At 36.9% G+C, this 20,982-nt stretch overlaps 1 protein-coding gene across 1 annotated transcript in view; it reads right to left on the reverse strand.

Moving 5' to 3' along the window:
• The window catches only part of THOC1 (THO complex 1), a 95,830-nt gene that overhangs the window by 17,851 nt on the left and 56,997 nt on the right, over positions 1 to 20,982 (reverse strand). The window contains exons 10-11 of the mRNA XM_037805512.1: positions 16,729 to 16,837; positions 15,343 to 15,474 (exon numbers count right to left, since the gene is read on the reverse strand). Coding sequence (XP_037661440.1) covers positions 15,343 to 15,474; positions 16,729 to 16,837 — 241 coding nt within the window. The remainder of the gene's footprint in view (positions 1 to 15,342; positions 15,475 to 16,728; positions 16,838 to 20,982) is intronic.

The following is a 20,982-nucleotide window of genomic DNA, read 5'->3' on the forward strand; positions in this document are numbered from 1 at the left end:
GGAGGATTTTTGGAGTTCTGGTGAACATAGAAAGGGGAAGAGCCCTGAGGCGCATATGCAAATCCCGAAGAAAAGCTGATCTCTCTGCCCTGTGGACCTTTCCTTAATGGCCCTGGTTGCTTTGTCTCTTAGCATTTCAATAACCCATTAGATCTCTGAGGAGGGCCCTTTTTTTTTCTAATCCTTTTTTCTTTTTCTAAAACAATTACTCTAAGAAGCCCAATACAGAAAGCTTCAAAGACTTGCAATTTGGGCAGGTCAAGTCAAGAGCAGAACTAGGAGAGCTCTGAGACAAACCGCAATAATCCAGTGGCTGAAAAAATTCACTAAACACCACAACTTCCCAAGAAAAGGGGGGTGTCCGCTCACAGCCATCATCCTGGTGGACAGGAAACACTCCTGCCCGTCGCCAGCCCCATAGCCCAGAACTGCCCCAGACAACCCAGTGTGACGGAAGTGCTTCAAATAACAGGCACACACCACAAAACTGGGTGGGGACATTAGCCTTCCCTGCAACCTCAGCTGATTGTCCCAGAGTTGGGAAGGTAGAGCAGTGTGAATTAACAAAGCCCCATTCAGCCATCATTTCAGCAGACTGGGAGCCTCCCTACACAGCCCAGCAGCCCAGAACTGCCCTGGGGGGACGGCACTCACCTGTGACATAGCACAGTCATCCCTCAACAGAGGACCCGGGCTGCACGGCCTGGAAGACGGGCCCACTTGAAAGTCTCAGAAGCCATACGCCAATACCAAGGACTTGTGGGTCAGTGGCAGAGACAAACTGTGGCAGGACTGAACTGAAGGATTAGACTATTGCAGCAGCTTTAAAACTCTAGGATCACCAGGGAGATTTGATTGTTAGAGCCACCCCCCCCTCCCTGACTGCCCAGAAACATGCCCCATATACAGGGCAGGCAACACCAACTACACACGCAAGCTTGGTACACCAATTGGACCCCACAAGACTCACTCCCCCACTCACCAAAAAGGCTAAGCAGGGGAGAACGGGCTTGTGGAGAACAGGTGGCTCGTGGACGCCACATGCTGGTTAGTTAGAGAAAGTGTACTCCACGAAGCTGTAGATCTCATAAAGTAGAGATAAGGACTTCAATTGGTCTACAAATCCTAAAAGAACCCTATCAAGTTCAGCAAATGCAACGAGGCCAAAAACAACAGAAAATTATAAAGCATATGAAAAAACCAGACGATATGGATAACCCAAGCCCGAGCACCCAAATCAAAAGACCAGAAGAGACACAGCACCTAGAGCAGCTACTCAAAGAACTAAAGATGAACAATGAGACCATAGTACGGGAGACAAAGGAAATCAAGAAGACCCTAGAAGAGCATAAAGAAGACACTGCAAGACTAAATAAAAAAATGGATGCTCTTATGGAAATTAAAGAAACTGTTGACCAAATTAAAAAGATTCTGGACACTCATAGTACAAGACTAGAGGAAGTTGAAAACCAATCAGTGACCTGGAAGATGACAGAATGGAAAATGAAAGCATAAAAGAAAGAATGGGGAAAAAAATTGAAAAAATCTAAATGGACCTCAGGGATATGATAGATTATATAAAACGTCCAAATATAAGACTCATTGGTGTCCCAGAAGGGGAAGAAAAGGGTAAAGGTCTAGGAAGAGTATTCAAAGAAATTGTTGGGGAAAACTTCCCAAATCTTCTAAACAACATAAATACACAAATCATAAATGCTCAGCGAAGTCCAAATAGAATAAATCCAAATAAACCCACTCCGAGACATATACTGATCACACTGTCAAACACAGAAGAGAAGGAGCAAGTTCTGAAAGCAGCAAGAGAAAAGCAATTCACCACATACAAAGGAAACAGCATAAGACTAAGTAGTGACTACTCAGCAGCCACCATGGAGGCGAGAAGGCAGTGGCACGATATATTTAAAATTCTGAGTGAGAAAAATTTCCAGCCAAGAATACTTTATCCAGCAAAGCTCTCCTTCAAATTTGAGGGAGAGCTTAAATTTTTCACAGACAAACAAATGCTGAGAGAATTTGCTAACAAGAGACCTGCCCTACTGGAGATACTCAAGGGAGCCCTACAGACAGAGAAACAAAGAAAGGACAGAGAGACTTGGAGAAAGGTTCAGTACTAAAAAGATTCGGTATGGGTACAATAAAGGATATTAATAGACAGAGGGGAAAAATATGACAAACATAAACCAAAGGATAAGATGGCTGATTCAAGAAATGCCTTCACGGTTATAACGTTGAATGTAAATGGATTAAACTCCCCAATTAAAAGATATAGATTCGCAGAATGGATCAAAAAAAATGAACCATCAATATGTTGCATACAAGAGACTCATCTTAGACACAGGGACACAAAGAAACTGAAAGTGAAAGGATGGAAAAAAATATTTCATGCAAGCTACAGCCAAAAGAAAGCAGGTGTAGCAATATTAATCTCAGATAAAATAGACTTCAAATGCAGGGATGTTTTGAGAGACAAAGAAGGCCACTACATACTAATAAAAGGGGCAATTCAGCAAGAAGAAATAACAATCGTAAATGTCTATGCACCCAGTCAAGGTGCCACAAAATACATGAGAGAAACACTGGCAAAACTAAAGGAAGCATTTGATGTTTCCACAATAATTGTGGGAGACTTCAACACATCACTCTCTCCTATAGATAGATCAACCAGACAGAAGACCAATAAGGAAATTGAAAACCTAAACAATCTGATAAATGAATTAGATTTAACAGACATCTACAGGACATTACATCCCAAATCACCAGGATACACATACTTTTCTAGTGCTCACGGAACTTTCTCCAGAATAGATCATATGCTGGGACATAAAACAAGCCTCAATAAATTTAAAAAGATTCAAATTATTCAAAGCACATTCTCTGACCACAATGGAATACAATTAGAAGTCTATAACCATCAGAGACTTAGAAAATTCACAAATACCTGGAGGTTAAACAACACACTCCTAAACAATCAGTGGGTTAAAGAAGAAATAGCAAGAGAAATTGCTAAATATATAGAGACGAATGAAAATGAGAACACAACATACCAAAACCTATGGGATGCAGCAAAAGCAGTGCTGAGGGGGAAATTTATAGCACTAAACGCATATATTAAAAAGGAAGAAAGAGCCAAAATCAAAGAACTAATGGATCAACTGAAGAAGCTAGAAAATGAACAGCAAACCAATCCTAAACCAAGTAGAAGAAAAGAAATAACAAGGATTAAAGCAGAAATAAATGACATAGAGAACAAAAAAACAATAGAGAAGATAAATATCACCAAAAGTTGCTTCTTTGAGAAGATCAACAAGATTGACAAGCCCCTAGCTAGACTGACAAAATCAAAAAGAGAGAAGACCCATATAAACAAAATAATGAATGAAAAAGGTGACATAACTGCAGATCCTGAAGAAATTAAAAAAATTATAAGAGGATACTATGAACAACTGTATGGCAACAAACTGGATAATGTAGAGGAAATGGACAATTTCCTGGAAACATACGAACAACCTAGACTGACCAGAGAAGAAACAGAAGACCTCAACCAACCCATCACAAGCAAAGAGATCCAATCAGTCATCAAAAATCTTCCCACAAATAAATGCCCAGGGCCAGATGGCTTCACAGGGGAATTCTACCAAACTTTCCAGAAAGAACTGACACCAATCTTACTCAAACTCCTTCAAAACATTGAAAAAAATGGAACACTACCTAACTCTTTTTATGAAGCTAACATCAATCTAATACCAAAACCAGGCAAAGATGCTACAAAACAGGAAAACTACCGGCCAATCTCCCTAATGAATACAGATGCAAAAATCCTCAACAAAATACTTGCAAATCGAATCCAAAGACACATTAAAAAAATCATACACCATGACCAAGTGGGGTTTATTCCAGGCATGCAAGGATGGTTCAACATAAGAAAATCAATCAATGTATTACAACACATTAACAAGTCAAAAGGGAAAAATCAATTGATCATCTCAATAGATGCTGAAAAAGCATTTGACAAAATCCAACATCCCTTTTTGATAAAAACACTTCAAAAGGTAGGAATTGAAGGAAACTTCCTCAACATGATAAGGAGCATATATGAAAAACCCACAGCCAGCATAGTACTCAATGGTGAGAGACTGAAAGCCTTCCCTCTAAGATCAGGAACAAGACAAGGATGCCCGCTGTCACCACTGTTATTCAACATTGTGCTGGAAGTGCTAGCCAGGGCAATCCGGCAAGACAAAGAAATAAAAGGCATCCAAATTGGAAAAGAAGAAGTAAAACTGTCATTGTTTGCAGATGATATGATCTTATATCTAGAAAACCCTGAGAAATCGACGATACAGCTACTAGAGCTAATAAACAAATTTAGCAAAGTAGCGGGATACAAGGTTAATGCACATAAGTCAGTAATGTTTCTATATGCTAGAAATGAACAAACTGAAGAGACACTCAAGAAAAAGATACCATTTTCAATAGCAACTAAAAAAATCAAGTACCTAGGAATCAACTTAACCAAAGATGTAAAAGACCTATACAAAGAAAACTACATAACTCTACTAAAAGAAATAGAAGGGGACCTTAAAAGATGGAAAAATATTCCATGTTCATGGATAGGAAGACTAAATGTCATTAAGATGTCAATTCTACCCAAACTCATCTACAGATTCAATGCAATCCCAATCAAAATTCCAACAACCTACTTTGCAGACTTGGAAAAGCTAGTTATCAAATTTATTTGGAAAGGGAAGATGCCTCGAATTGCTAAAGACACTCTAAAAAAGAAAAACCAAGTGGGAGGACTTACACTCCCTGACTTTGAAGCTTATTATAAAGCCACAGTTGCCAAAACAGCATGGTACTGGCACAAAGATAGACATATAGATCAATGGAATCGAATTGAGAATTCGGAGACAGACCCTCAGATCTATGGCCGACTGATCTTTGATAAGGCCCCCAAAGTGACTGAACTGAGTCATAATGGTCTTTTCAACAAATGGGGCTGGGAGAGTTGGATATCCATATCCAAAAGAATGAAAGAGGACCCCTACCTCACCCCCTACACAAAAATTAACTCAAAATGGACCAAAGATCTCAATATAAAAGAAAGTACCATAAAACTCCTAGAAGATAATGTAGGAAAACATCTTCAAGACCTTGTATTAGGCGGCTACTTCCTAGACTTTACACCCAAAGCACAAGCAACAGAAGAGAAAATAGATAAATGGGAACTCCTCAAGCTTAGAAGTTTCTGCACCTCAAATGAATTTCTCAAAAAGGTAAAGAGGCAGCCAACTCAATGGGAAAAAAATTTTGGAAACCATGTATCTGACAAAAGACTGATATCTTGCATATATAAAGAAATCCTACAACTCAATGACAATAGTACAGTCGGCCCAATTATAAAATGGGCAAAAGATATGAAAAGACAGTTCTCTGAAGAGGAAATACAAATGGCCAAGAAACACATGAAAAAATGTTCAGCTTCACTAGCTATTAGAGAGATGCAAATTAAGACCACAATGAGATACCATCTAACACCGGTTAGAATGGCTGCCATTAAACAAACAGGAAACTACAAATGCTGGAGGGGATGTGGAGAAATTGGAACTCTTATTCACTGTTGGTGGGACTGTAATGGTTCAGCCACTCTGGAAGTCAGTCTGGCAGTTCCTTAGAAAACTAGATATAGAGTTACCATTCGATCCAGCGATTGCACTTCTCGGTATATACCCGGAAGATCGGAAAGCAGTGACACGAACAGATATCTGCACGCCAATGTTCATAGCAGCATTATTCACAATTGCCAAGAGATGGAAACAACCCAAATGTCCTTCAACAGATGAGTGGAGAAATAAAATGTGGTATATACACACGATGGAATACTACGCGGCAGTAAGAAGGAACGATCTCATGAAACATATGACAACATGGATGAACCTTGAAGACATAATGCTGAGCGAAATAAGCCAGGCACAAAAAGAGAAATATTATATGCTACCACTAATGTGAACTCTGAAAAATGTAAAACAAATGGCTTATAATGTAGAATGTAGGGGAACTAGCAATAGAGAGCAATTAAGGAAGGGGGAACAATAATCCAAGAAGAACAGATAAGCTATTTAACGTTCTGGGGATGCCCAGGAATGACTATGGTCTGTTAATTTCTGATGGATATAGTAGGAGCAAGTTCACAGAAATGTTGCTATATTAGGTAACTTTCTTGGGGTAAAGTAGGAACATGTTGGAAGTTAAGCAGTTATCTTAGGTTAGTTGTGTTTTTCTTACTCCCTTGTTATGGTCTCTTTGAAATGTTCTTTTATTGTATGTTTGCTTTCTTTTTAACATTTTTTTCATACAGTTGATTTAAAAAAGAAGGGAAAGTTAAAAAAAAAAAAAAAAAAGAAAAACAAGGGGAAAAAAAAAAAGATGTAGTGCCCCCTTGAGGAGCCTGTGGAGAATGCAGGGGTATTGACCTACCCCACCTCCATGGTTGCTAACATGACCACAGACATAGGGGACTGGTGGTTTGATGGGTTGAGCCCTCTACCACAGGTTTTACCCTTGGGAAGACGGTTGCTGCAAAGGAGAGGCTAGGCCTCCCTATGCTTGTGCCTAAGAGCCTCCTCCCAAATGCCTCTTTGTTGCTCAGATGTGGCCCTGTCTCTCTAGCTAAGCCAACTTGAAAGGTGAAATCACTGCCCTCCCCCCTACGTGGGATCAAACACCCAGGGGAGTGAATCTCCCTGGCAACGTGCAATATGACTCCCGGGGAGGAATGTAGACCTGGCATCGTGGGACGGAGAACATCTTCCTGACCAAAAGGGGGATGTGAAACGAAATGAAGTAAGCTTCAGTGGCAGAGAGATTCCAAAAGGAGCCGAGAGGTCACTCTGGTGGGCACTCTTATGCACACTTTAGACAACCCTTTTTAGGTTCTAAAGAATTGGTGTACCAGGGGAGTGAATCTCCCTGGCAACGTGGAATATGACTCCCGGGGAGGAATGTAGACCCGGCATCATGGGACGGAGAACATCTTCTTGACCAAAAGGGGGATGTGAAAGGAAATGAAATAACCTTCAGTGACAGAGAGATTCCAAAACGAGCCGAGAGGTCACTCTGGTGGGCACTCTTATGCACACCTTAGACAACCCTTTTTAGGTTCTAAAGAATTGGGGTAGCTGGTGGTGGATACCTGAAACTATCAAACTACAACCCAGAACCCATGAATCTCAAAGACAGTTGTATAAAAATGTAGCTTATGAGGGGTGACAATGGGATTGGGAAAGCCATAAGGACCACACTCCACTTTGTCTAGTTTATGGATGGATGAGTAGAAAAATAGGGGAAGGAAACAAACAGACAAAGGTACCCAGTGTTCTTTTTTACTTCAATTGCTCTTTTTCACTCTAATTATTATTCTTGTTATTCTTGTGTGTGTGCTAATGAAGGTGTCAGGGATTGATTTGGGTGATGAATGTACCACTATGTAATGGTACTGTAAACAATCGAAAGTACGATTTGTTTTATATGACTGCGTGGTATGTGAATATATCTCAATAAAATGAAGATTAAAAAAAAAAAAAAAAAAAAAGAACACTGGGTGCCTTTGTTTGTTTCCTTCCCCCATTTTTCCACTCATCCATCCATAAACTAGACAAAGGGGAGTGTGGTCCTTATGGCTTTCCCAATCCCATTGTCACCCCTCATAAGCTACATTTCTATACAATCATCTTCAAAATTCATGGGTTCTGGGTTGTAGTTTGATAGTTTCAGGTATCTACCGCCAGCTACCCCAATTCATTATACCCTAAAAAGGGTTGTCTATATTGTGTGTAAGAGTGCCCACCAGAGTGACCTCTCAGCTCCTTTTGGAATCTCTCTGCCACTGAAGTGGGGGATACATTTTAATGGTTCTACACTTTTACCTCTTTTAAGCTATTCGTTTCATTGTTTTCTAATTTAATTGCACTTTGGCCAGAGAATGTGTTCTGCATGATACATGGAATCTTTTAAATTTGCTGAGACTTCCTTTGGTGCATAGTCAAATTTTGTGACTTTTATATGTACTCAAAAAGAATGTATTACTTCTATTTGCTGTTCACAGGTTTCCATATATAGTACATGGAGCTTATTACTTTTGTTGAAATCTTCCAAATACTTACTCATCTTTAGTGTGCTTCATCTACCAGTTTTTAACAGAAGTACTTTAACATCTCCTACTATAATTGTGGGTCTGCAAAATTCTCATAAATTTATAAATTTTTTCTTAAAATATTTTGAGAACATATTTTTAAGTGCATATAAGTTCACAGTATCGTCTAGGAGGTTCGTTCTTTATTATGTAGTGTCCTTTATCCTGTTTATGCTCTCTGCCTTAAATTGTTTAATTTGGTATTTATACTACTATGTAGCTTTCTTTTCTTTGATATTTACCTAGTGTCTTTTTCCTTCCTAATACTGCAACCTTTCTGAATAGTTTTGTGTTAGGTATCTATACTCTGCGGATGCAAATTATTATCTGCTCCATATTCCACTTGCAAATTCTCTTGTTCCTTTCTTTTCCACATAAGTTTTAAACTTCTTAGGTCTGCTTTTCTTCCTTCCAAACCAATGGAATTATACAGTTTAGCTATGTCCTACTGCACCACAAGTGAACTAGCCAGGAGTAAGATTCCAAGATGCTAAACTCATGGACAGGAAGCTGCCACTCCCTGGAGGACAAACCCTAATGACAACCTACTTCATGGGAAGGTCAGAGCATCTGTGAAAATATGTATCTGTTTTACTCTTGAGTTCTTTGTGAAGTAGGCAGGGCCAAAGAACAGTCCCTATATGCCTTATCTAAGTTGGTTCAGAGTATTTCCATTCCTTGAAATAAAAGTACGCTTGTCTAAACTCCAGTTTGCCTAATAATTTAATAATTTCTTCTGCTGTTAGGCTTACTTCTTCCTTCTTTGTGAAAGCCCATGTGAATTATGTGTGAGGGAATGGGGAATAGGGACTCCAATTTTTGATGCAAAAGTAGTATAGCTGTAAGAGACTCATACTTCTTGAGAAAATAAAAGAGTAGGTAAAAATAACCTGGGTGGAGGTTTTACTATATAAAACCTCATGAGGGCAGTGTATCTCCAGAGATTTCTAAAAAAAAAAATCCTAAAATCTCTCAAGTGCACTGGATTTCCTTTTTAAAAATTGTAAAGGTACTAATGCTTCGAAAATCCTAGGAAAGGTGTTAAAAATTTCCCCCGACAATTAAGAAATCAGCAAAAACACCAAATGCTTTGAATGTACCCATTTTTCTCTCAAAAAATAAGAAATTCCATTGTCATTATGTTTACAAAGAAAGCTCTGGTTTAAACTTTTAATTTTCACAAATATATCAGATGCTAAATTTGGGTTTAGAGGACCAAGTCATAACATGGTTTTACATCTGGAACAGGTATCGTCCATATCTTATTTAACTGAATTATAAAATATTTAGTTTCTGAGAAGGAAAAAAAAAGTACAACTGTGTAAAAACAACTAAACTATAAATTGAAATAGTATTTCTATTCTCTAATAATTAAAACAATTTTTTCTTCTAAAAAAATTTCTTAAGAAAATGAAAAATCTCGTCTTAGTTTAAGGGTCTCAGTGCCCCTGCTATGTCCACTGAAAGACAGGGCTCATGCCTCAGCCCTTTTCTTCAGTAGAAAGGTAACGAAGAAGACGCAGTCACAAATTAAACAGTTCTAAGAAACGCTGTGTTAAGGTGACTGTCATATTCCTCAGTAAAATAAATGAGAAATTAAAACTTTGATCCCATTTCACTTAATACTCCTAAATCAATATAAAAACCTAAACTCTTTGTTTAATACTTTACATTAATAGCTTTTATAACTTTTGGGTTTCAAACATGGTTTTATGCTCTCCCTTGATTTAACTACCATGTAAAAAAAAAGATCAAACATGGAAATTTAGTAAATCCAAGACTTTTCTGCATTCAAAAGGTTAAATTAAGTTGAACTTCGTAAGCAATATAGGCCGTTACGTTGTTACTTATACTAATACTTCAGACAATTTAAACATAAATATGAATGAACTAAATCAAGTTGTGATTTAAATAGCTAAGATATACACACACACACACACATATATATACCGGTTTTCATAAAATTCAGACAATACTGCAGTATTGCAAAACTGGGGATCTACAGAATACATCTATACTATCTCACAAAGTTTGAATAATCTGTATTTTCCCAAGAAAATTTCTAAAGAAAACTCAGATACAGAAAAAAATAAAAGTACCTAGCTACTACATGATCCCTATGTTTTTAACCTAAGTACCTGCAATCATATATAAACACATTTGCGCTTCACAATACTCACATTAAGATGCTGAAAGCAATTAATTTACACATATTAAAGATGCTTGATAAAACTGTTTTAAATACCAAAGTTTCAACAAACACGTGTATAGGAGCCTGATTAACTCGGAGAACCAAAGTCTCTGGGTGTGCAGTCTGTTCTCGAAGGTGGTATAATGTTCTTTGCTCTCTATATATTCTATCCAGGTGCCAGTAATTATTGCCCTCATCAGAGAACACTTTCTTCTCTAAAGTCTATTAACATTTATAAATGTGCTTTTGTGTAAATCATGACTAAGTAATGCTGTAAAAGTGACGTGATGGCAATGGATGGTGGTGGTAATGGAGTAACGCTGTGAATGTAATTAATACCGCTGAAATGAACAACCAAAGTGGGTAAAATGGGACATTTCAAGTGGTATATATGTTACTACAATAAAAACTTTAAAAAATGATGTGAGTTCTCATTTCTAGAGGAGCTAAAATTTCTAATGGTCCTTCTGTTATAGTTATTATTTTCCATAACTCTGGCTTATAACAAACAGCAAGGTTGGGCCATTTCTTATTATCAGCCATCTCTACTCCCACCTTTATCTTATCATCTGACCAGACAATTTTTTTCAGACTTTGTCCTTCCCCAAACTAAGGCTCCGAATTCAGAAAACCACCCCTGGAAACTGGCAGGGTATCTCGTTCACCCTGATTGATTTTAGTCTGGATGGGTGCTTGGTAGCACCAAAGAATTTACTCCCTTATCTTGCTTGCACAACCATGGCTTGATACACACACACACACACACACACACACACACACACACACACACACACACAGGAGTCTAAAAATAATCAGGAATAATGGGCATGCTCTAAAATTTCCAAAATGTTTAATGATATTAGAAGAGCTGCCCTGAGGAACTGAAAATGCCTACTTGACCAAAAGGGGGAAAAAAAGAAAGGTAACAAGCTGAGGTCACAGTGGCTGAGAGATTCCAAAAGAGTCAAGAGGCTATCCTGGAGATTTCTCTTATGCAAGCTCCAGCTAGACATCCCAAATGGCCACAGTATGCCATGCACTTACCAAAAGAAGTCCCTAAACACCTAGGACCCTACCTGATATTCTATAAAAGAGTCACTAAGTTTTATCTCTCAGAAACAAATCCACCAGTGTTCCTACACCAGACAAGTCCTAAAACCCACAGGCAACAGCCTTTTTAAGAACAACAATCAGATGCAGCCCCCTACTGCATTCTGTTGACACCACCTTTCAATATGAACAAGTTAGGGTGTTCACTGCCTAGACACCCCTGAAGATGGAGAAAGAGATTAAGTGCGAGGAAGGAGTAGCAACAAAACAAGATAGGATTTAACAAAGGTCTATGAATACTGAAACTTTATATAATTATATATATATATTTTTTGAAAGCTGGGGAGTTGGAATGACTGGAAGGAGGTAAATGACATGGTGGAACTGTAGCCAATAGCATCCCTTGGGATTTGCTCTATAGCTGCTCGTTGCATTGTGCCTTGAAGGTCTTTACTTTCTGTATATATGCTGAACTGAAATTGTGGAAGTGTAACCCAAAACAATTTTTGAAATTACCTATATGACTGCTTGTTGAGCTGTACATCGAAAGATGACACCTTTCTGTATGTATATTTTACAATAATAGAAATGGCTGAAGTTGTGGAACTGTGACCCATGACATTTTTTGAGATTTGTTCTCTAACTACTTGTGAAATCATACATTGAAAGTTCTCACTGTTATGTATATATGTTAAAGTTCACAATAAAAAAAATAAATAAAAATAAAAAGAGCTGCCCTAATTGTCAGGCCCTCAAAGTAGAAAAGTGTCACAATAAAGAAGGAATAAAGAGGATATGGCTTATGCTTCCACCTTGAGGACGACTTGACGTTGATTCTATTCATATTAAAAGAGGCTTTCATAATTAATTTCTCTTTTCAGAATAACATACCCATAGGCTAAGACTGACATGACTGTCAGCAAAAGACTTTCTAAAAGACTTGAAGCACATTGCAAAGTTTGTAATGTCCTAAAGATTCATCCACACCTTCCCTACTCATAACCTTGGATTCAGCAGAGAAAGTCAAACATCAAAGTAGAATTCTGAAAAAGAAACTAAACCGAATCTGTGCATAATTCAATCAAAGTGGCTACATACACTGCTTAAAGTTCATATGACAATGAGATCTATAATCAAAACAGAAGACTTGGTTTCTCCCCTCACAAAATATCCATGGTAGGTCAAGGAAGTCTCTGTACAAAAAAATTTCTTAAGAACATTCACAGTTTTGAAATAGCTGTCACATTCTAATAAATGTAACCTGTTAACTCCTGAAAGTCTACAACCCTAATTTGTTGTTTTATTTCACAAGTTTTTTCCCTGATAATATTATTTAAATTGACATCTCAGCTTTCTGAAATGTATGTATCTTTAGATTCTTTGTTAAGCTAGGAGAAGAGCTTTGGAGATTCTTCTCCTCTTTTACATAAGATAAAATAAAAACTTTGAATTCTTCATTCAACCAAAGAGCTTTTTGTTTGTTGCATTTACGTTAATACAGATAGCTGGATTTAAAAAAATCCAATCAAATAATGTCTTACTAGGTAACAAACCATTTTACATTGGTAATAACCAATATAACTGATATATCTGGACTTATTTGTACCCAACTTTTTGCTTTTTTTTCCTTTCCTGCCACCTGTTAGATTTATAAAGTAGTCTATATCCTTCCCCACCTGCTTTTTCCAGACTCTTTGCTATTTGGGAGCTATAGTTTGTGCTTCTTTTCTTTTGGTGGCTATTCATTTAATATACAATGTAAAGTTTAAAGTTATTCAGTATTACTTTCTTCCTGCTGAAGATGACAAGGACTGCAGCATGCTTAAATTACTGATTAAACATCTCTGCTTTTCCCTCCCATATTACTAATTGTCATCTAGTTTAAGTTCCACATTTAAAAAATGTAAAAAAAATCAGTTATGAATTTTTTTTAGTTAATAGCAAATTTACTGTCATATTTTTCAATTTTTGTGCTCACCATTGCTTTCTGTATCCCACTCCTTTCTTATGGGTTCAATTTCCTTCTTCCTGAAGAACATCCTTTAATAGTTTTTTTTCAAAATGAGGATCTTTAAGTGGTACATTTTCCAGTCTTTGAATAAAAATGTCTATTTCATCCACAGTCTTGAATGAGTTACCTGGGTATGAAATTCTAGAATGATAGGTAATTTTTTTCCTCAGCACTTCAACATTTTCTACAGTATTTTGGTACCTATTGATGATGTTTAGAAATCTGCTGCCAAATAGTTGTTCCTTTCTGGTACACTTGTCTTTTTTTTCCATTACAACATGATGTACTGAGGTATGGATTTATCTTTATTTATCCTGCTCAGCAGCTGTATGACATTTTGATCTGGGGACCTGGGACTTCCTTCAATTTGTTTCAATACAGTTCCTTCATCATTCCATCTTGTCTCTGGAAATCCTATTACATATAAGTTGGAACTTCTCAATCTTTCTTCCAAGGCGTTTAACTGCTCTTCATTAAAAACATCTGTCTTTGTGCTGTTTTCTTGTTGAACTTCTCATCACTGCCTTCAAATTGCTAGTTCTTTTTTCATCTATGTCCAATCTATGGTTTAATCCTATGTGCTGTGCTTCAGTTTCAATGATTATATTTTTCATTTCCAAGACTCCTAATTAGCTGCCATTTCCAACTGTCTTATTTCATTTCTGCCCATTTTTGCTTCATAATTTCTTGCTCTTTTTCCACTGGACGCTAACTCATCAAATAATATCTTTGATTATCCAAAAAATTTATTTTAAAGTCTTGGTCAGGCTGTGCATTTGGCATGGAATAAACAGACATATATTTCAACAGCTGATTTTGCTGCTGATCTTTCTTAGCACTGAATTTCTTTATACGTTTTGGAAATGTAGTTGGTTGGAGAGCCTTGCGAATGGGAGGCTTTTGTTTAAGAATGTTAGTTTATTTTCCCTTCTTTCCCTCACTGTGTACACCTTTCCATGTCTGATAGTTTTGCACTTGCTTCCACCAGAGCCCTGGGCCCAAGTCTGGAGAAAGTCTTATGATGACTTTTTGGAGATGCTGTGTTTCATGGATATATTGGAAATGACATATCCAGTCACAGAACAAGCAGATAGATACAAAGCTGTGTTTCTGTTATCCCTAGGCCCACAACTTTCTATATACCATAGCTGTTGGTAGAAGACTGGCAGTATCTCAGCTGCTTTTCATGAGTGGGTAAAATCTCAGATCTCTGGGTTCCCAAGAAGCACACATGGTCCTGTGACTTGTAACCAAACTCCTGGTTGCCACCACCTGCTTCTGGATGCAGAGTTCAGTGAGCCAAGGCTTCCGTTTTACTCACTCCTTGCTGTTTCTGGTCCACGAAGATATTTATCTCGCTTCTGGGAGCCCAGCTTTGTCTTTTTGGATTTCTCTTTTTATATTTTTACCTGTCATTGCCATGTGATTGGCACAAAGGGAGTGAGTCGAAACATAAACTCAACGTGCCATCTTGACTAGAAAACTTACATAATCCCTCAGCATTACACATGAACACAATTTACTTATTAAAATGTATAAGATTCCTTTAAATCTTGTGTACACAAATGATAAATTACAAAATATTTTCATAAATGCAGATTAAATTCTAGCCTGAGGTACAAAATATATATAGTTGAAATTAATTAAATACATTTATTTTAAAATAAGTCTACAAACAGCCTTAATGTAGAACCACCTTTCACTTCTGAAATCATATTAGTGCTATTTGTGCAAGGAAGAAATGGGAGTCTCAAACTAACATTTATCAGTTTTAACAACAAGTAAAAAATATTTCTAGTGAATAAAGGATATCAGCTAAATAGGCAAACAAGAAAAGACCATTTCTTATTATATTTAGTGAAAAAGAAAAATTTATACCTTTTCACTTGTTAAAAATTTTGCAAAATATACATGTTCTCCTCCTGTTTTCAATTCTTCCATCTTTTTCCTTGAGGCCTGAGTATCATCTAATTTATAACTCTTAAAAACAGCTAAAACTTCTTCAGAATACTGCAAAATAAAAATAGCAATTAATTTTATTTGATATTATTGCCCAATAGTTTGTTCAATGCTTTCTATGATCAAAATATCTAGAATTTACTGAATTCACCATACATATGCATATATATTATACATATGTATACACACAAAAACTGTAATATATATAGTAATACACATTATACAAGAAAAATTATGATAGCAAAATGGGGGGGGAAATTATTTTGAATAAGATGACATCGTATTCTAAAAGCAAGAATAAACCCTCTACTCCTGAAGGAATATGATTTCTTATGCATTTTATGTAAAGGGAAAACAGAAAGGAATGCTTTGAGGGTGTGTACAGAAATTTACCAAAATAGTTAGTTGTTTAACCAGCTGTGGAAACTCAAGTACTTCCTCTGCTAAAGACTGTGACCAAATCAAACTGTGACATCAAATCCCATCTATTTGGGGGACAATCCCAGATGACTGATTTTTCACTTACCACTTAATACGAATTTGAGTCGTGGACAACACACACATATATATACACACACACATACACACATACACGCACACACACCATATAAAGTAAAATGAAGACCTGAACATAACAGAACACAAACAATGCTACATTTTCAAAGCTACTTATATATCTTGAATTTTGATGACAACAAAGAAGGACAAATGATCTTTAAGTAGCCAAGAAAAAGAAACATACAGAATTCTTCTAAAACTGCGGTTGGCAAACTTTTTCTGTTAAGGGCCAAACAGTAAGCACTTTAGGCTTTGTGGCCCATATGGTCTCTGTCACAATTACTCATCTATGCAGTTAATAGCATAAGAACAGCAACAGAGACTGTGTAAATCAACAGGTGTTGGTGTGTTCCCATAAAATTTGTTTACAACAATAGGTACTGGCTGGATTAGGCCCAAAGGCCACAGGTGCTAGCCCCTGTTCTAACAGGACAGCTGAAATAATTTTGTGCAAAGTAAAGTCAGAATGTATTCTGCAATCATTCATCAATTCATGTTGACAACACTCACTGTGTTTAAAAAAACCGAAGGCTATAATTCCTAACTTTTAAATCCCAAAACATTTATAAACTACTCTCCAAAATCAGTGGTTTAAATATTAACCACAACTTACCTTCTGAAAATTAGGTGTAAAAACATAAAGAGGCATATTATATAGTGAAAAGCCTGCTGGACCAATGTCAAATTTTGGCACTGCCATTAACTGTAAAATATTGAGCTTTTGATAGTCTGTGACTGGCAACTCACCTTGAGAAAAGTTTTCCATGAAACCTTCTCATAGCATTGCACAGGGTTCCTGAAGTAATCCTGAAGTGACCAGAATTTTCGATACAGGTTGTAATCTATTGGAATGGAGCTAAAAAAATAAATGTTATATTAAATAAATCATTTAAATTCTTTAAGAAATATCTAAAAGTTCTGAATGTTTCTTGGATCACAACCTTTTTAAGAAATTGATGAAAGTTTGGCTTCTTTTCCCAGAATATTGCACCTTCACATACACTTATAAAATTTTGTAAACAATTTCAGGGGATTCACAGATCCCAATATGGCAGAAACATTATCTCCTCTTCTCTTAATCAACAGTGGTGAAACCCCTGATTTTTGGCAAGGCACATGAATATACAGAACTAAAGCCTATTTCCCAACCTCTCCTGCAGCTAGGTGTGGCTATGTGACTTAATTCTGGTCAACTGATTGAGAGAAGTCATATGTGCAACTCTGGGGATGTGTTCTGTTTTCCCTTTTCCTGTCCTGCTGACTAGAATGCAGATGTGGTGTGAGCCATCCAGGACTGTAAGAAAAATGGCAAAGACCAGGGATGGGAAACAAAGAAGTAAGAAACCTGGGTCCCTAGACAGTATCACTGAGTAGTGCTGCCCTACCAACCCTGGACGGCCTGTTTTCCAGACTTCCAAATGAGAAAGAATCAGCTTCTATGCTGTCTAAGCAAATGTTAATTTGAATCTATGTTACAAGCCTCCAGCATTGCATCCTAACTAACCCTCCAAATTAAGAACTCCTAGTACAAGAAGACAAAGACATGAGGTACATATCAACCTAGCATAAAAACAAGCCTTTGCTTTAATGTCTTCATTATGGCACTAATAATTCAACATTTAATTTGACTATGTTACAAATCTACAGTCGATACACATTATTTTAATTTTTAAATCCACAATCATTATACTACAAAATGATTAAAATTTTAATGTAAAAACACATTTCAGACCTTATTTACCCAAGAGTTTGTTTTTAGCAAAATCCCCCCATGTTCTGGATCATTCAAAAGAGCCAAATGAAATCTTTTTATGTCAAAAATGCTTAAGTTATTGACTATTTCATATCCTACAATACCCACAAAAATTTTTAACATCACCTCTGCAAAAATTAATTTTGTCTGGAAAGCACATCTGTGTACTACCTCACACCTTTCTTTCAAAATAAACCTTAGCAAGTTGAATCTATAGGTTACAGTTGGTATTTTCTCTAAGCTTTATGACCATACAAATACTCTAAATAGGACTGTAATTTTACAGGGGAAAACAGGAAGTCAATCCCCTAACCTCACATTTGGGATTTACTTAAAATAACTTTTTCTAATTACTAGAGAATATCAGGAGAAATATTACAATGCTTTTTAAACAATTACATTAAAATAAAGCTAGGACAATTTTTAACAGTTTTTTTTTTTTAATTTTATTTTTTAATGGGTGGGTACTGTTTAAAAGACTGGCAAATGCCTTACTTTCTATGTATATAAATTGAGGAGGTCAGAGTAGAAAAGTATAAGATAATTTACTAGCCTAAAATTCAGTTTTCCAAGACAGAACAGAGGGCAACGCCCTTTAGTAAAACATATGGAGGCACATTTGATAAAGAATTTCACGATAGGAAGCTAATTCATATGGTTAAGATTACAAACTATTTTAAAAAGTCAATGTCTGTGCCGGTTTGAGTGTATTGTGTCCCCCAAATGCCATTATCTTTGTGGTCTTGTGTGGGGCAAACATTTTTGGTGCTGGTTGGATTTGCTTGGAATGTGCCCCACCCAGCTGTGGGAGATGATTCTGATGAGATGTTCCCATGGAGGTGTGGCCCCGCCCATTCAGGGTGGGCCCTGATCAGTGGAGCAATATAAATGAGCTGACTCAAAGAGAGGAAAAGGAGTGCAGCTGGGAGTGATGTTTTGAAGAGGAGCAAGCTTGCTGGAGAGGAACGTCCTGGGAGAAAGCCATTTTGAGGCCGGAGCTTTGGAGCAGACGCCAGCTGCCTTCCTAGCTAGTAGAAGTTTTCCGGACGCCATTAGCCATCCTCCGGTGAAGGTACCTGATTGCTTGGACGCTTTGTGGCCTTAAGACTGTAACTGTGTAGTGAAATAAACCCCCATTTTATAAAAGCCTATCCATCTCTGGTGTTTTGCATTCTGCAGCATTAGCAAACTAGGACAATGTCATAAAATGTTTTTTTAAAGAATAATTTTATTGGTTTAAAGGTAACAACACGGCATCGATTCAAGAAAAATATACACACTTACATGCACACAGTAAAACACTATTTATCTAACATTAACACTTTTGACAAATTCAACTACCTGGAAGAAAGCTGTGAACATGGAAGTAAATGAAAAAATCCCTTGATGTGCAAGGAAATAGTGACCACAAAGTTCATGTACCTTATTTTAGAAAAGAGGTTTGAAATTATGCTTAGGTACTCATCCAGATTACAATGGTTTTGAATTATGCGTAAAGTCAGAAACATAACTTGGCAAGTTTAGCTACATGGTGAATTTTTTATAATCTTACGGCAAAAGAAGACTACTGAAGATAAAAAGTTTGCAACGAGAAGCAATGGTGATGTCAGATAAGAATATAACATTAAAACACACAAAACTGCAAACACATAGCAGCCTGCAGCTATTTATGAGGCAAAAAAAGAAATCAATAGTCTGTCAGCTTATTAATACAGGCCTTTACAAAGACTGATACCCATATCATGATGATTTTGATTCACCGAAGAAGTCCAAAATACCTTTCAGAGAGATTTTAATGTGGTTTAAAAAGTTTTAGCATTTAGAAGAAAAGCATATTAAAAAAAATAAGTTAAAAAATTAATTTTCAGTTACTTTTTATTGATGGTTTTGTGGTAACGAAAAATTGCTTATATTGTAGAAATGTCCCTGATGAACCCTAAATATGAGGCACCCCTGACAAACAGTCACAGATAATGTCTTCCTGGATACCTTTCATTTTGCAGCTTTTAATTAGGTATACTCTGTCATTCCTCTCTTTCTTTGCCATCTATATCTCCAAATGGAAACCTTATTCAGATAGATTTCATTTTGCACCAATATCAGTTAAATGAGGTTTTCTTGTGTACATTTTCACAGGCAAAGCCATTATAACTGTCTAAGGCTAAAGGTTAGCTCCTCATAGAAAGAGTGAAGTCCTAGCGTCCACTCTGCTCCTGAGCAATGCATTCAGTAAATACTGTTAGTGACAAAATGGACTAAATGGTTTTGTAAACCAGCCTAGAAACTCAAATCTTCCTTTACAACATTGTTTTTGTGGGAAATGTATTCTTAGCTCCAAATAAATGCTTACAAATTTTGAAATAAAAAGAGTATTGATTTGTTTGCGTGTGTTAATGTTTCTAAATGAAACAAATCGATCTATCCATCTATCTGTCCATTCACCTATCTCTTACCTCTCCCTGCCTTTTCCTTTCTTCCCCCAGTTAAACACTACAAGTTCAGAGGAAACTTTTTTTTTTAAGCAGTTTTACTGAGATAAATTCACACACCATACAAGCCATCTACAGTGTACAATCAATGTCTTCTAGTAACACTCGATTCTTGACTTAAAAAGTCAAGGAACATGAACTTGTAGGTTAGAGACTTGAGTCTTAGACCAGTTCTGTCACTAGCTCAACTGGGACCTTGGACAAGTCACTTCAGTTCCAGGTTCATCAGTAAGTGAGGGGAACTGGACCCTATTTCAAGATCCCTTTTTATGTCTAAAATTCAAACATTAAGACTGGCTAAGCCAAATCACATTTTAAAAACACCATATTCTTTAATATTCAAATGACATAAAATAATTCTGTTAAAAAGGAATTCATTCTGGCATTGTCATGTGAAGTTAAGCAGGGATACTAGCTAAAGAACCTCAAGGATCACCAGCAGCCAGCACCAAATGTTACAGGCTTTGGGGAGAAAGCATCACCTTGCTGAAACCTTGATTTTGGACTTCTAGCCTCAAAACAGAGAGCCAATAAATTTCTATTGTTTAAGCCCTAGCAGTATTAGAGAAAACCTGCACCAGACAGTGTTAAATAGGATGAGACAAATTAAAATTAACTTGATGCCCTGCTCCAATCATGATGGTAGTGCGAGATGCTTCTGGACTCCATGCCCCCAGAAAAGCTTTGAACCAGCATGAACTGGCAGAAGCATCTCTCTTAAAGCTCCAGATAATAGTTAAAGGACTGCCATAAAAGATG

The sequence above is a fragment of the Choloepus didactylus genome, chromosome 16 (assembly GCF_015220235.1).
Source record: "Choloepus didactylus isolate mChoDid1 chromosome 16, mChoDid1.pri, whole genome shotgun sequence".
NCBI lineage: Eukaryota > Metazoa > Chordata > Mammalia > Pilosa > Megalonychidae > Choloepus > Choloepus didactylus.